At 43.4% G+C, this 15,142-nt stretch overlaps 1 protein-coding gene across 1 annotated transcript in view; it reads left to right on the top strand.

The window, feature by feature from the left end:
• SYNE2 (spectrin repeat containing nuclear envelope protein 2) overlaps nucleotides 1-15,142 on the top strand; it is a 149,463-nt gene that overhangs the window by 126,574 nt on the left and 7,747 nt on the right. Inside the window, exons 96-104 of the mRNA XM_027716626.2 lie at nucleotides 3,580-3,742; nucleotides 7,172-7,359; nucleotides 7,517-7,667; nucleotides 8,157-8,339; nucleotides 9,646-9,783; nucleotides 10,673-10,867; nucleotides 11,696-11,978; nucleotides 13,188-13,324; nucleotides 14,260-14,383. Coding sequence (XP_027572427.2) covers nucleotides 3,580-3,742; nucleotides 7,172-7,359; nucleotides 7,517-7,667; nucleotides 8,157-8,339; nucleotides 9,646-9,783; nucleotides 10,673-10,867; nucleotides 11,696-11,978; nucleotides 13,188-13,324; nucleotides 14,260-14,383 — 1,562 coding nt within the window. The remainder of the gene's footprint in view (nucleotides 1-3,579; nucleotides 3,743-7,171; nucleotides 7,360-7,516; nucleotides 7,668-8,156; nucleotides 8,340-9,645; nucleotides 9,784-10,672; nucleotides 10,868-11,695; nucleotides 11,979-13,187; nucleotides 13,325-14,259; nucleotides 14,384-15,142) is intronic.

Here is a 15,142-nt window from a genome sequence, read left to right as displayed (position 1 = left end):
ATAGTATTGGAATGGTGGTGCAAAACACCACACTTAGATTCTAAAACTGTTGCTTCTAAAATTTATTGAGTGTACTTTCAGTCATTATGACATTTATTTATGATCTCCTATCCCTTGGTTTTGTTTTGGACTTCCTTGGCTGTGTTTACCTGCCTATTTTCCTAAGATGCAGACTGAAAAAAGATGTTTTGTGGCCTGTGAATTTTTCTGTAATGAAGCTTAGGAATGGGCAGCAGGTGGATACAGGCAGAGAAGGGGGTACAGGGAAACAGAGATGATCCTGAGCAGCACAGCAAGCTGCAGGTCAGCTGTGACATCAGGTGCTCCCAGTGTGTGCATCTCTTGCAAGTCGCCAGAGGGACATTTCCAAAGCACTAGTGGGAAACATCATAGATTATGCAGAGAATAAATTCCCACAGGATACAGTCAGGGATAGTGCAACAATTAAGCCTTGTTTTCCTCCCAAGTGGCCTGAAATCATGCAAAGTTAACAATGCAACAGTGTAGATGTTTGGCTCAGACTCTTTCTCTGGCCTGGCTTTTCTTGTGCCTCTTCCCTTTGGTGTTTTGGTGGTCAACACAGCGCTTATATTGCCCCATTTCTCCAGGGAGAAGCGTTCCTGAGTCACTTGTCTTTGGTGGGCCACACTCCCTGAGGAGCCAGAGGCCCTGCTGAGCATCATAACCATCAGATCCAAATTGACTGGTGGGAGTAGGGTGAAGGAAGAATTAGTTCTCCTGTGTAAATTACTGCCAGCCCATGATAGCACAAGAAAATTCTGCAGTGACATGTTTATTGAGTACCGCTTAATAGAAGCAGAACCAGGAGCAGGAGCAGGAAGATTTATATAGCAGCTGTTTGCTTGGGAGCCAGATGCTGTCTGCATACAGGGTTGAACTTGGGAGCAGAGTTCTGAAAAGAGCTTGTTAAGGAAAGTGAGAGCAGCTTTTGTCATCTGCTGGCTTCCTCTCTATCAGCTGCAGCAATGGGAAGCACAGGCAGTGCAAAGGGACAGAGGCAGCTGCTTTGTACTTTATATCAGTATCAGTGGCTTTGTGAGTGCAAGGCAGGAACAAGGTGGACCATGGACTTGGACCAAGTCCTTCAGGCTGGCTTGCAGGGTTACTTCAGTCAGACAATACTAATTTACTTTTTGGAGAGTGCAGAGTTGCTAAATCCCTTCCAGGAGTCCTGGTGGAGGACTATGTTCTTCTCGCCCTCCTTGTAAAACAACTGAAAGTACTGCCTGGTCCTTGTGGGACAAGAGGTTAAGGGAAGGTGCCTTCCACGCTGCTAATCAATATGAGACCCCAGATTTGCCAGCTGTACTCTGTACCTTCACAGTAACCAACAGGAGTGAACAAATCCAGCAGGATCACTCCCACATCTCCTCCACAAGTGCTTTACCTTAAATCAAGTGTCTAGCTGACGTATGTATCCTCTTTGATTAGGTTGCTAATAAGATCAGTTGTTGCTTACAGAGTGGCATATTCTTTATGGATTAGCTGTCCTGCGTATCTCGTGTCATTGTATCAACAGGCAGCTGCAAAAGCTGCTCGATTACAGGCAGTTTGGACCCCTCTCCTCCAAAACTTGCTAGGATAGTTTGGCAGCAGGCAAGACAGTGGGCCAGGAAACTTCCCATTTTCCTCACAAGGAAGGGGCAGGTCCTTTGCATGAAGCCACCATGCAGGTACCCTGTCAGGGCACTCCTGTCTTGGGTAATCTCTCTCTTCCTGCACTACATGAGATCACATCCCTGTGCCCTGCCCCAGACTCAGCTTGCACAGCACTGGTGTTGCCAAGTACATCAGGATTCATCTCAGACTCCTCAGCACTCCCCTGCATTTTGGGACATGCAGTGATCCCCTTGTACAAGCTGCGCTTGCAGTCCCACTGCTGGTTTTGTTTAGCTGGTGACAGTTCCCAGCCACAGTGGCCAATGAATGGGAAATGTCTCACTTAGCCTTTTTACAATACATACTTTAACTTTTTGCACTGCACTTGACTTAAATAAAGAGGCTCATCTGGGTAGTTGCTAGAGCAGGCAGTAGCTAAAGGCTTAATTTGTAAGTTTGCATTATAAAATTCACATGCAAGGTCCAAAAATCCCTCCCGAGGCAGAGGGACATAACTAGAGATCAGAGGGCAAACAGCCAGGAGAACAGCACAGGGAGGCAGTGCTGGCTAGGAAGTGGGTTTTCCCTGGGACATGGGTGGAATGATTTCACCTCACTTTAGCATCTGCAGTGTTGATGTACGGCAGGGTAGAGCATTGGAGTTATGGGGAGAAACATGTGCTTTTTGGTACAGTTCATCTCTTCTGATGATCTGAATGTTTAAGACAAGTCTGATAGAGATCATTATCTTTTTTTTTTCTCCATTAACTACCAAGGTCTAGATGGCAAGCTCTGAAATAAGTCTGAAGTCAGAAGAATTAAGTGTCACCCTGGTGTTGCCTTTTTAGTAATTTTTTGGGAGAAATTCCAGTAAATGAGAATTTCAAGGAAAGATTTGAGAGCAGTGAGGTAGTTTAGCATATATTCCTCCAACACATGGGGACAAATTTTCCAAAATGTACAAGTGTGCTACTTGCATAATTCAAGGAGCTGATAAGGAGGGTTGACATGGTAATATGCTGTCAAGGCTGGAAATAAAGAAAAGTTTATCTGCACTTTGAGCACTGTGCTCCAAACAGTGTAAGAAAAGTAAATAATCTCAATGGTTCATTGCTTGTCCACTTCACAAGTCTCTCTACCCATTGCATATTCTCCTCCTTCAGGATTGTTTTTTAAATTCTTCACCCATCAGGAGAGTCTGGCATATCTCTGCATGTCCCAGTGTGGTGTTTAGGAGACCTTTTAATGTTGTGGCACTACGAGCTCTATAGTGGTCGTTGTTCAGGCCTTCTCCTCTCCTGCCATCATCCAGAGGGTAGTGAGGCACTGGTGCAGGTTGTCTGGAGAAGTTGTGGATGCCTAATCCCTGGAAATGTTCGAGGCCAGGTTGGATGGGGCTCTGAGCAACCTGGTCTGGTGGAAGGTGTCCCTGCCCATGGCAGGGGGGTTGGAACAAGGTGATCTTTCAGGTCCCTTCCAACCCAAACCAGTCTATGATTCTATAATTTGCCAGGGTGTTGGACTGGTGGTTGGAACAGATCCTGCCTCTGTTGGCAGAGTGGTACCTTTTGCTGATTAGTGTGGGCCTGTTGATTGCTGAAGAAGACACTGAACATAATTCACAGCAGGAAAATCAGACCATAGATACCCATTTTAGTTTAACTGTGGCGTGTTATGGTACAAATTCCCACTTAGACAAATGTCCACTAGCAGATGAAAATTCACCCTGCTCATGGAGTTTCATTAAAGCATTCACACAAGACCATCTTGCAGCTGTAGAGCAGGGACCTGCTGAGCCAATTTAGGTAGGTTTTGACTAAAACATGGCTCTGATTTCCAGGCAGCAGCTTGGTCCGACAATTAAGTGCTTCATAAAGCCATGCCTGTCATCACCTTTTGCAAACGTCCTTTCCACTGATTGCGACCTTTGTAACAAAATATTCTTCCTGATTTGCTTAGGGTGAAGAAACTGAAGGAAACATTTGCTTTTATACAACTTTTGGACAAAAACATGAGTAACCTTCGCACGTGGTTGGCCCGGATTGAGTCTGAGCTTTCCAAGCCTGTTGTTTATGACATCTGTGATGACCAAGAAATCCAGAAGAGACTGGCAGAACAGCAGGTGGGAAATACCAGCAGCCAGAGTAAATGAGCTAAAATGCTGCTGACTAGTCCTGGTTTAAAATCATCTGTTTCTTTTCTTTAGCTAGCCCTTCTAACTCTTTGCTTTTCATGGGGTGTTCCTGCCAAGATGCGTTATGTGGAAAATTTTTTTTTGCTTGCAGTAATTTCAGTATTGTGTTGAACTATCCTCACTTCACCTTCACCCCTTCACCCAAGGAAAACATGCAAAATACAAACAAAAGCATTTTAAATTTCCTCAGTTGAGTACAGCAGACTTCCTAAGGGCTAGGCAGGGCACAGACAGTGGGCAGAATACATGAGGATGACTTAGACTGACAAGGCGTGGATGCTGCTCTCCTGCAAAGTGGCTGTGACTGATTCGAGTGCTGTGATTTGATGCACTGCCTCCCTAGCTCAGTTCTCGTCCCCTCCTTGCAGACAGCAGAGCAAGCTTGGCAGAGAAGGATGCTTGAGCTTTGGAGGGTGGACTTGTGCAAACACACCTTTGGCTGAGGCCTGATCCAGTCAGCAGGCCCTGAAGATCCCTCAGGGTTGGATGAGATGGTGTGTGAATCCTGCTCAGGCAATAAGTCTGAACCAACCTCTGCACCGAGTGTTGGATGAGTGCGGGTGGGCATTTATCCAAGGCAGTGGCTCACCAGGGGGTCTTAAGAGATAAGCTGGATAGTCCTGGACTAAATTTCTCTCACCAGCAGCCAAGGAACAAAAAGGAACTTCTCCAAAGCAGAGACTTGCTCGTGGAGTCAGCCTTTGCTCAGGGCTGTGCTGTAAGTCTGCCCAGGTTCAAAGTGCTTGACTGTCATCTGGCCTTTGTGTTGAACAAGAATATTTGCCCTAAAACTAAGGATGACAAATAAATCTGTCAAGCTTGGAAGCTTTATAGCATCTGCCTTTAAGAACACCTATTGGTATCCTTCTCATCCTCCCCATCTTTTCTCTCTGGCTTCTGCTTTTGTGTCTGAGGAGCAATCCCTGAGTGACTCAGACCTGCGGGCTGTGTTCTCTCCTGCTTCATAGCACTCTCCTTGCACTCATGTCCCACACACCACAGGAAGGCTCAACTCCTCTGTGACAGGAGTGGAAGTGGCTCCCACTAACTCCACTGCAGGAGCTGGCCAAACACCAGAAGCCTTGGCCCTGTGCCTCTGATGGTTTCATCTGCATTGTGCATGATCATGTAAACAGCAAGGAAATGTTTTCTACCCGTCCAAACTTTTTGCATTCTCAAAAGCAGTGATAAATTGCCAGGCAGAGCAGAGCATTGGGCACAAAGGAGTTGTGTCCAAACTAATTTATTTTTATTATGAGCATTCAAGTTTCAGCTGGCTGTAAGAACCATCATTTGCTGCTCAGAGCTACTTATTGCTTTGTTGTTTGGATTCTGTTTCAAACACAGACCCCTGGGCACCTCCAGGCTCCTTCTACTGTAACTTTTTAACAGGCTGAGTATGAGAAGATTGTGCTGACTAAAAAGGACCACAGGAAAAAAAAAAACCTCTTTTGCTCTGCATTAGAGAAACATTTATCTGAATGCGACAAGTAAAAAGATCTTTCCTGGTTTTATCTGAACAATTATTTCAGCAGGAGCAGAGTGATGGTGAGAAATATGCCCTACAGGCTTCTTCTATTTGACATCCATGACTGGAAAAGCGTTACCTGTTCAGTCTTGAATAAGGACATTTAAAAGTGTTGTGCATCCACAGAGATGTTGTATGGCATGTTTGTTCAATTAAAGGATAAAGATTACAACATGAGTAATAATAATTTTAAGATTGCAAAGGTGTTTCGCTAATGCAGAGATCTAGCAGTGTGTAGTCTGTTTAAGATCTCTGGGCAATGCTGTGCAGAGTTGAAGGAAAAGTACCTTTTGGGGCTCACTGTATGTTCCTGGCCCCCTTACTTAGGTTGTGTTTATCTCACTTAATACAATCGGGGCATTTGGAAAACAGCAAGGATTCTGCCTAGGGTTATTCCATGAACCCAGGCATAACCTAAAGTAATGAACAACATTATCATAGTGCAAGTTAGAATTAATTTATGATCTGTGGTCAAAATTCTCGTTTTCATTAATGCATCTGTAAATCCGTTGGAATTTAATGAATTCAGAAGAGACTCTCCAGGTACCAGTAGTGGGGTAGAGCCTGCTCCCAGCTGTAGAGCTCGTGTCGAAAAGACCCTGATGCATCTTGCTCAGAAAACATCTGTGAATCCTTAATAACCTGTAAAAAAGTCTGTTTAGCTCCTTCTGGCAGTCTCTCATCCATGTAGAGATTTTTGCTTCTACATTCCTTAAAGCTGTTCATTACTACGAATTCCACAAACCATATTACCCATGTAACCACTGAAGATTGCCACTGGGTGATACACAACTCCTTGCAGCTTGTTGACTTCTGGGAATATCTTTCTTCAACTCCTTCTGTATTTACTATAAGCTGGATCTGGTTTTGTTTGTTTTATTCTGGGTTTTTTGGTGGGTTTTTTTTTTTTAGGTCTAGAGCAAAACCAATTCCGCTTCATATGTTCACTGAAATCAGTAATACCATTTAGTGATAGTTCCAGTTCACTGTTGTCAGAAAAATATTCGTCTGTGTTTGTTTTTCTAGTGTTATTCAAGCAAAAGTCTCTGTATCCTTCCTTAGAAAGGCCAGAAATGGATTCAGAAAATGGAAATGTAGTGGACATTGTCATTTTATTAATATTTATAGTTGGTAGCATTGTACAGAGCTGCCTTTTCGATAAGAAATGTTTAGATAAGGATTTTTTTCCTCTCCCTGTCATTCAGTTACATTGACTTTAGTAGTACTGATGGGTGCAGAATGAGAGGACAGACTTCCATGCCTCTGGAGAAGAAACCTGTAGTGCAGATTAGACAAAAGGTCTTTGCCAGACCCTTTAACAGTCTGTCAAAATAGGAGCTCTACAAGAGGGAATAGGAAAAGTAGTGTAACACCAGGTACTTGTGTGCTGTGTTTCTGTGTTTCATGCTAACAGTCTGTGATCATACAGTCACTAAAATACACATACTGTACTAGGAGTTCTCTGACAAGTCTTACAGTGCAGTAAGCTGATATGAGACAGTCACCTTGTGCTGTCAATAAGAATTTATTTATGGCATATGTACGGTTTGGATTTTGAATGCACATTGAAATTGTCCAGACTGTTAATGAGAAGATTGAGTTTAGACTGAGAAACCAAAGCTGGACAATCCCTTTTTGCGTGACAGTTTTGTCCTGTCGGCCTGTCATCTTCACAGCTCATCCTGCAAGTCTGGTTTCTGATGCTAAATAGGCTCTTCCTGACACACAAACTGCTCTTTCCCCATCCTCTACAGCATTTCAAGAGGGTATGTCTGAAACGTAGCCGCCCATGTTTCCTTCCACTCAAGCTGTTCTTTTGCCCGTGGCAGGATCTGCAGCGAGATATAGAGCAGCACACGGCAGGTGTGGAGTCCGTGTTCAATATTTGTGAAGTCCTGCTACACGACTCAGATGCTTGTGCTAATGAGACAGAGTGTGACTCCATCCAGCAGACTACCAGGAGTTTGGACAGACGGTGGAGAAACATCTGTGCCATGTCTATGGAAAGGCGAATGAAGTAAGTCTCTTTTCCTTACCCCTCCTGAAGAAGTCTGTTGGCAGCGTTTTGAAGAAACGCTGTAGCTTTTGCCACAAGCCGAATTTTGAAAAGGAAGAAAGTAATTCAGAATTAATAGTTGGCTTGTGATAAAACCTTTCCATTTTTGCTCTCTCAGAATCGAAGAAACCTGGCGTCTGTGGCAGAGGTTTTTGGACGACTATTCTCGCTTTGAAGATTGGCTAAAATCGTCTGAAATGATAGCAGCAAGGCCTAATTCTTCAGAGGTTTTGTACACGCATGCAAAGGAGGAGCTGAAGAAATTTGAGGTGAATTTTCTAACTTCCTTTTTTATGCTCAGCAGCTGGCTGAATGATCAGGCTGTTGAGTACTTATTGTCTGTGCTGAATGCCTGGGTCACTGAAGAACACTAGTTTGGCATTGGTGATATAGAGAACATAAACAATGTGCCCAGTGTGCTGCTGCTGGATGGATGTCTGGCTGATGTATTTGTCTCCAGATTTTTTTTTTTAATGTGGAGAATCCAATGCTCTGAACTGACAAGGTCCTGCTTATAAGTTAAAGATTTGCTTTTTATAGGCAAGAGACTTTGGTGGGTTGGTACTTATGTTTTTTCTTTCTTTTCCTAATGAGCTCAGCCTGAGCAGATGATTTAAAGTACGGGTCCTCCTCTGGACATAAATTTGCAGTTGGAAGGTCTATTTTTAAGGGGAGGGCATCATCTCTCTTGATGGATAGTATCATCTGCATCCTTTCTCTTGTCAGCAAGGGAGTGAGTTCACTGCTTTGCCTTGCAGGCATTCCAGCGGCAGATCCATGAGCGCCTCACGCAGCTGGAGCTGATCAATAAGCAGTACCGGCGCCTGGCCCGCGAGAACCGCACCGACTCCGCCAGCAAGCTGAAGCAGATGGTGCACGAAGGAAACCAGCGCTGGGATAATCTCCAGAAACGAGTCGCTTCCATTCTGAGGAGACTCAAGGTAATTGCACAGTGAGGTGAGAGAGTGAGGAGCACTTGCTGTAGGAATTTCTCAAGAGCAAAACATGTGCTGGAGCAACTGTCTTGTGTTGGTTTGTGTCTTGAGCTACCAGTGTAGGAGAGCAGCTCTGGAAAGGTCACCAAGGACATGGCATAAACCTGTCCTTGGTAGATGGGCTCTTGGTAGCTGAATAAGAGCATAAGGATGCAAATTTGGATGATCAGTTGCCAGTCTCACTGCTCCTATTACACTTATCCTCTTATCCTTGTAATGTGTTCATGTGGTGGCTTCTTTCCATAGAAAAGAGGCAAAGAGACAAAAGGGCCCCAGTGCAGATATGGTTTGGAGTTTGCAACTCAGCTCTACTTCATGCCAAGTTGTGATTCACCTACAAGGCTTTAAACATGGAGATGTGATGGAGAGGCACAGCTCCTGCTGTACTGCCTGCCTGATGAGGAATGTTGTATTTCTGAAGGGTGTATTTGTGACACTTCAAAGAAGTATCTTGCTTGTCAGTTAAACTGATCTCTGGGCAGATATTCTGTGCTGTGCCCTGGGGGAAACTTGCCTGATTTTTAAATACAGCTTTCCCTGTCAGTTGTTTGCAGCACTGCTATAAGGTCCCAAAAGTCAGTGGATGAGATTGTGGGAGCAATGATGGCGTTTCATCTGTGCAGTTATAGGTTGTTGTGTTTGGGATGTTATATGATCCCTTTCCTGAACAGTAAAAATCCACCCAGGAGAACAGACAAGCTCCATGTCTGTTGGCAGCTTCTTGTGGGGGATGGCAGCAGAGAAGGTTCCTCCTAGTTACCACACCAAATGGTACATTAATTACACTGGCATGATCCAGCTTCTCCATTGTAAAATCAGTAAAACCTGATTTTAATCTCGTAGTTTTAATGACTTTAATTAGAGATGGGGTTTGCTTCCTTTATCTATGTCTATTTTAAATTTAGAACAAATTAAATGTCAAACCCGAGTCGAAATAACTGCTACACTGGTCTGATGATGTGGGAGAAGGCCTACAGTGTGAAATCAAGACTATAACTTCATAGAAGCATCTCACACTGCTGAAGTTTTATTCCCTCTTTCATACAAATAGTGTACTAACAGAGGACACCGTTCTGGCATCACTACAGAAAGGGAACAAGTTTTATCCATGGTTTGCTGCCATTTGTGCCCTGAAGGCCTTTAAAGTAAACAGAGGTTTTGGAAAAAAACCCCACTGTTTTCAGAAGGGTCCTGTGACCACCTTTTTTAGTAGCTGCAGTCTTATAACACTGGCTCTTTTCTTCCCATCCAGCACTTCACCAATCGGAGAGATGAGTTTGAGGGGACAAGGGAAAGCATCCTTGTTTGGCTCACAGAGATGGACCTCCAGCTGACAAATGTAGAGCACTTCTCCAAAAGTAACTTTGATGACAAAATGCGACAGTTAAATGTATGTATCCTTACAGAACAGTTGTTTAATGTAGCCGGGCTGATCCTGTTGGGCTGCCCTCTCTTGACAGAATCATCTTTCCTGGAACTTCGCAATAACCACCAGATCTGTGTAGGGCTGTATTTGTTTTAAGACACCAGTAAATTGTTAAGGCCTATTGTCTGAATCAAGATTAATCTGTACAGTATTTAATTCAGATTCAGTGTTCAAGCTCAGTTCTGTCCTGCCATTTTCTCCTGACACTGCATGTCAGTGGCAGTGATACCTGGGCTGGAAAGTAGCAGATACCGGTTAACAGTAAAAACTACGTTCCTAAATTCAGTTGTTTGTTTTTTTTTCTGGTGAGAATTTTTTTTTAATTACCATCCTCTGAGCACATTGTTTGTAGCTGGGACTTTCAACAGAAATAACACAGCAGGAATGTGCAATGATTCTAAAGAATATACTAGGTCTTTGTTACCTGCTCATATGCTCATTTTCTCCATTCTCCCTGCACTGCTAATTGGTTTGGGATGTAGATTTATTTTCGTGTAGGCTGGAGGCCCAGGCAGCCAAACAGACTTCTTTGCTGCTGAGACAAAGACTGTGTGTACCCAACAGAAAAATAAACTCTGATTAACTGAACTCTTGAGCCATGATCCTCTGCAGGCTCAGGACACTGCAGTCAAATTCACGTACACATGGGTGGAAAATGCCACTTCATTTGGAACTGTAATTCTGCTAATAAAACAAACCTTTGGACCTTTTGAGTAAAAAGATATTTGCCAAATTAAGTTAGACAACAATGTCAATCTTATCTTTCACTGCAGTGAGCCAGAAAAGAGGGATAAACCTTAGGCTAGAAAGGGCTGATGCAGAAGTAATTATTTTTCTTGTATATTCCAAACAGGGTTTCCAGCAGGAAATAACACTGAACACCAATAAGATTGATCAGCTAATCGTTTTTGGGGAGCAGTTGATTCAGAAGAGCGAGCCTTTGGATGCTATTCTGATTGAAGATGAATTGGAAGAACTTCATCGATACTGTCAGGAGGTGTTTGGGCGAGTTGCCCGGTTCCACCAAAGACTGACCTCAAGGGATCCTGTAAGAATCAACACTTGTTTTGATTGTTGGGACAAGATTTTGGTGTTTGAATTGCAATGCTCATTGCTTATCCCTTGCAACTTCACTAAATGGTTTGAGCTGAAAGGGCTCAGGAGCTCCACAGTAGATGTGCCAGCTTTGTTAAATCTTCATTGCCAGTCTTGTCTCTTCACACCTCTCCTGGTGGGACTCCATCTGCAGAATCTGGATAATAGCATGGAAGGAGTTCATATGGTTCATATTTATATAGTAGTGGCTTGAGGGCTTCAAAAGCTTTTTTGGTGTTTCTTAGTTTTCTGTAATTTCAGTAATGTGCTTAGAATATCTCTGTATATATTTGTGAGGCTCCATCTGTCTGCTTTGTTGTGAGAACCCTGAATGGGGAGAGCAACATGCACTTTGCTTTTCCCTGGGAACATTCAGATGATTCTCAGTTTGCTTTGGCTCAAAAAGAAAGAATATCTGTTAGAAAGGCAGGTGAAGGAAGTAACATGAACAACTACAAGTAGCTGTTCACCCCTGCCTGAGTTTTGTTTCCTTGATGACCTTTGAAGTCCATTTGTCGCTGGGTACCCCTCCTTGCAAACAGAAGAGAGAGATTATGGTGGTGGTTGAGTGTCTTGAAAGAGCGGAGGTAGCTGCTGCTGATGATTGTTTTGGGAAAAGAGGAGGAGGCAGAAATGATGTCTCCTTTTAATTTTAGGCACGTGATCTTTGATTTCTGCAGCTGACCACAGACTGTCCTGTGTGGTTCAACCGTTAGCTCATTAAGCAGCGTAGATCTCTTGTAAATTTTACTAATATGCGATAATTGTTACTTATTTGTAGGGATTGGACGATGAAAAAGATAACTCTGAAAATGAGACAGATCAAGAAGACTCCAGAGAAATCCAGAACGATCCCTGGCATAAGAAGGCCATCAGCGAGGGGCCCTCATCAGCACAGTCCCTTTGCCACCTTGTGCCCCCTACTCAAGGTCACGAGAGATCAGGCTGTGAAACCCCTGTCAGTGTTGACTCCATCCCACTCGAGTGGGATCACACAGGTGATGTGGGAGGTTCTTCCTCTCATGAAGATGATGAAGAAGCAACATACTACAGTGCTCTGTCAGGTGAGAACCAATGTCCAGCGGTTTGGTTTGACATGGACAACTGCAGGATGTCCCTGTGTGGGAAGGGAGGGGGATTGAAGTCTTGCTCCCACATGGTTGGTTGGTTTTCAAGTACCATTGATAGATGTGAGCAGTCTCATCTCTTAGGTCTCTTGATGAAGGGAATGGTATTGTCTAAACCAAGCTTTTGTCTTCAGGAACATTAGGTTTTTAGAAACGTTACTTTTTCAGAATGTTTGAAAATAGTACCAACCACTTATTTTATTCTTTGTCTTTGCTGTCCCTCATTGTTTCGGTTGTTTTTAATAGTTGGAAAATATTGAATAGTGAGGAAAATGACATTATTCTTTTTTCAGATGTAGAAATCACTGAAAACCCTGAGGCATATCTTAAAATGACCACAAAAACTTTGAAAGCATCTTCTGGTAGGCACCTGCTAATGCATGTGTCTGAACATGGCGATCTCCCTGTGCTGCACGCTATATTCCTCAACCTCTCTCATATGTAATGTCTGACTTCCTGCCTTGTGTGGACACCATGTCTCATCCTGTCATGGTGTTCTTACGCTGCAGTATCCACATGTACATTACAAAGCAGTCCAGAACATACCATTTAGATTTTGCCTGGTAAATGCCAAGGTGGTTAGTGTGCATTTCGTTGAAATGATCTTTTGGTACTTTCTCGGTGGTTTGCTCTGGGTAGTATCACTTTTTTGGTTGTTTCTAATTTTGGTTGCATAAGGCAGTAGCTCCAACTCTGCAAGTACTCTTTGTGGTGCATGACAGAACCGTGTGTGTCCTGTCTGTTAAATCCAGAACAAACGTTCTCCAATTCAGGACATGTCTGTACTTGTCCCTACTGACATGCATTGCAGATGTGTGATGGTATTGTTGGGATGCAAACTTTCCAAAACCACGGTGCAGCCTTTTTCTTTTGTTTTTTGACTACTCATACCTGTATTCAAGCATTTTCCAGAAGAAAACAGAATGTCCCATAACTGCATGGCTCTCATCTCATTACCTTTGAAACACTGTTGATGTTTTGCAAATGTGCATGCTTTGCAAGGAAAGCTGCAAAACTGTCATTTTTATGCCATAACTTGATGCCATTTTATTCAAAGCGCTTTCTAACTTTAAACAAAGCAGCAACTTCTTTGTGGAAATGGGATTTTGCACTCATGGTATATGGTTTTGTTTTTATTTGTTTCAGGAAAGTCTGTCTCAGAAGCTCATCCTTGGCATTCTCCAGGTAGCCCAGTCTGCAGGAAACACAGATATAACCAGGCAGAGATGGTTGGAAATGTATTGTCTGGTCCAGAGACAAGTACTCCCTATAAACCAGACTATGTGAGTTTGAGGCTCTGTCAGCACTGAACCTGTTCTACACAGTCTGTTTGTTCTGTGTAACTCCATCTTCTTCCCTTCTCCAGCATCAAGGAAAAGAATGTTTTGGGGGGAACGTGGGGGGAATGTTCACTTCATGCAAACTCAGACATTATTTCTGGTGGCTCAGGTAACCAGTGAGAGTCTCTATCCACGTGCTAGAAAAACTTCTTTAAAGCATTTCAGAACAATTGTGTTGGGCTCCTGGTCAGAGTCAGTGTCTAGAGGAACTTCCATCATCAATTGTCATAGGACAAGTCGAGGAGAATTTAACCCCCACAAAGGAGAGAGTGTGAATACCCTCTCTTGCTACTTACTGACGTATCTCTCTTTCCTAAGCAGACAGGCTTGAAGGGTCCTTTTCTAGCATGCAACACACCATTTAATCTGCTTCTAGGCACTAAAAAATGTGCCCAAATGGCTTATTGTTCATAGGTACCTCCACCTTGGTCGCTGTTTGCCAGCCATGGCTTTGCCAGCAGCTGCCAGGCTCAGTGGATCTGGACGGATTGTCAACACTCTTCCAGACAGGATGGTACTGATATCTGGCTGCTTTTGTCATCATTAATCCAATCTTGGAGCCTTAGAGTCAATATTGCCAAGATCCAGAATCCAACAGAGAGCGTCAGCAAATGTACATTGTCTGGTACATGCAGTGCAAAAGCAATTAATTTACCATGTCCAGTCTTGCAATAATTAGCACCACTATGGAGTGTTCTTGTTTACTGGAGAGGCACAGAGAGCCAGTATGAACCGCTAGTAGAGACACAGAAGCCTAGTGCTAAATCTGACATGCAAGAGCTCAGCAGCAGCCCAGCCACCTTAAAGTAATACAAAATAAGTTTAACCTTTGACAACTTGTTAACCTGCAGGGCTCACCCACCAAAATGTCCTTCCAGGTGAAGCAGCTCAGCTCAGCAAGCAGCAGCAGCAAAGAGAAAACTCCATCTGCTAATATGAGTGATGAAGAACCCCAAGATGACCAAGAGCTCATGAATATAGCAGCAGCAGAGAAGCAGCAAGGTATGGGAATGGCTTTGGGGCTGTGGTGTTTGTCCTCTGACTCTGGGGGCACAAATGCAGCACATTTGCCTTGAGAACAAAATTGAAATAAACTGCTATAATCTCAGTTAATGTATTTTGCCAAGTTTTACTGAGCTGCCTTCTCACCCAGTTCTGTCCAACCCACGTGTGCTGTTCTAAGCTGTTACATTTTATGCCAGAATTAAGACTTTTCTCCCTCATACTTCTATCTCTTTGCTAGTTGTAGTGAATCAGAACAATTTCACTTTTGTGTGATACTGAATACTTCAGAGAATTTTAATTAGATTTAATAACAAAGAAGTGTGTCTCTGTCTAAAATATAGATTGCTATGTTGAGCTATTGGTACTCCATATAACAAGATGCTACAGCACCCATTTGCAGAAGTGTTTTGTCAAAGCTGGTAATATATTTTGTTCTTCCCTGTGGTCCTTTTATCCAAATAGACCAACAAGCTGGTTCTTAACCTTTTAGGACCTCATTCCTGGTTTCAGGTGCTTGAGATTGTAATAATACATTGTACTGGAATCACAAAAGAGAATTGTGGTAAGAATGCTGCAGCTAGATGCACCAGCTTGCTTTGTTTATGTCTCTGGTCTCACAGATGGCCCAGGGTTGTGTCCCATACATGGGATGAATAGGAAAAGCTCTGAGAAGGGCTTAGATGTGCTTCCAGAAATACTGTTAGTGATTTGCACGGGTGACAACTCCATGTCCTTTACCACTGAATTGATGAAACA

Source organism: Pipra filicauda, unplaced genomic scaffold (genome assembly GCF_003945595.2).
Source record: "Pipra filicauda isolate LSUMZ 115617 unplaced genomic scaffold, ASM394559v2 scaffold151_size3305965_pilon, whole genome shotgun sequence".
NCBI classification, from domain to species: Eukaryota; Metazoa; Chordata; class Aves; order Passeriformes; family Pipridae; genus Pipra; species Pipra filicauda.
This window is presented reverse-complemented; position numbering and strand designations above follow the sequence as displayed.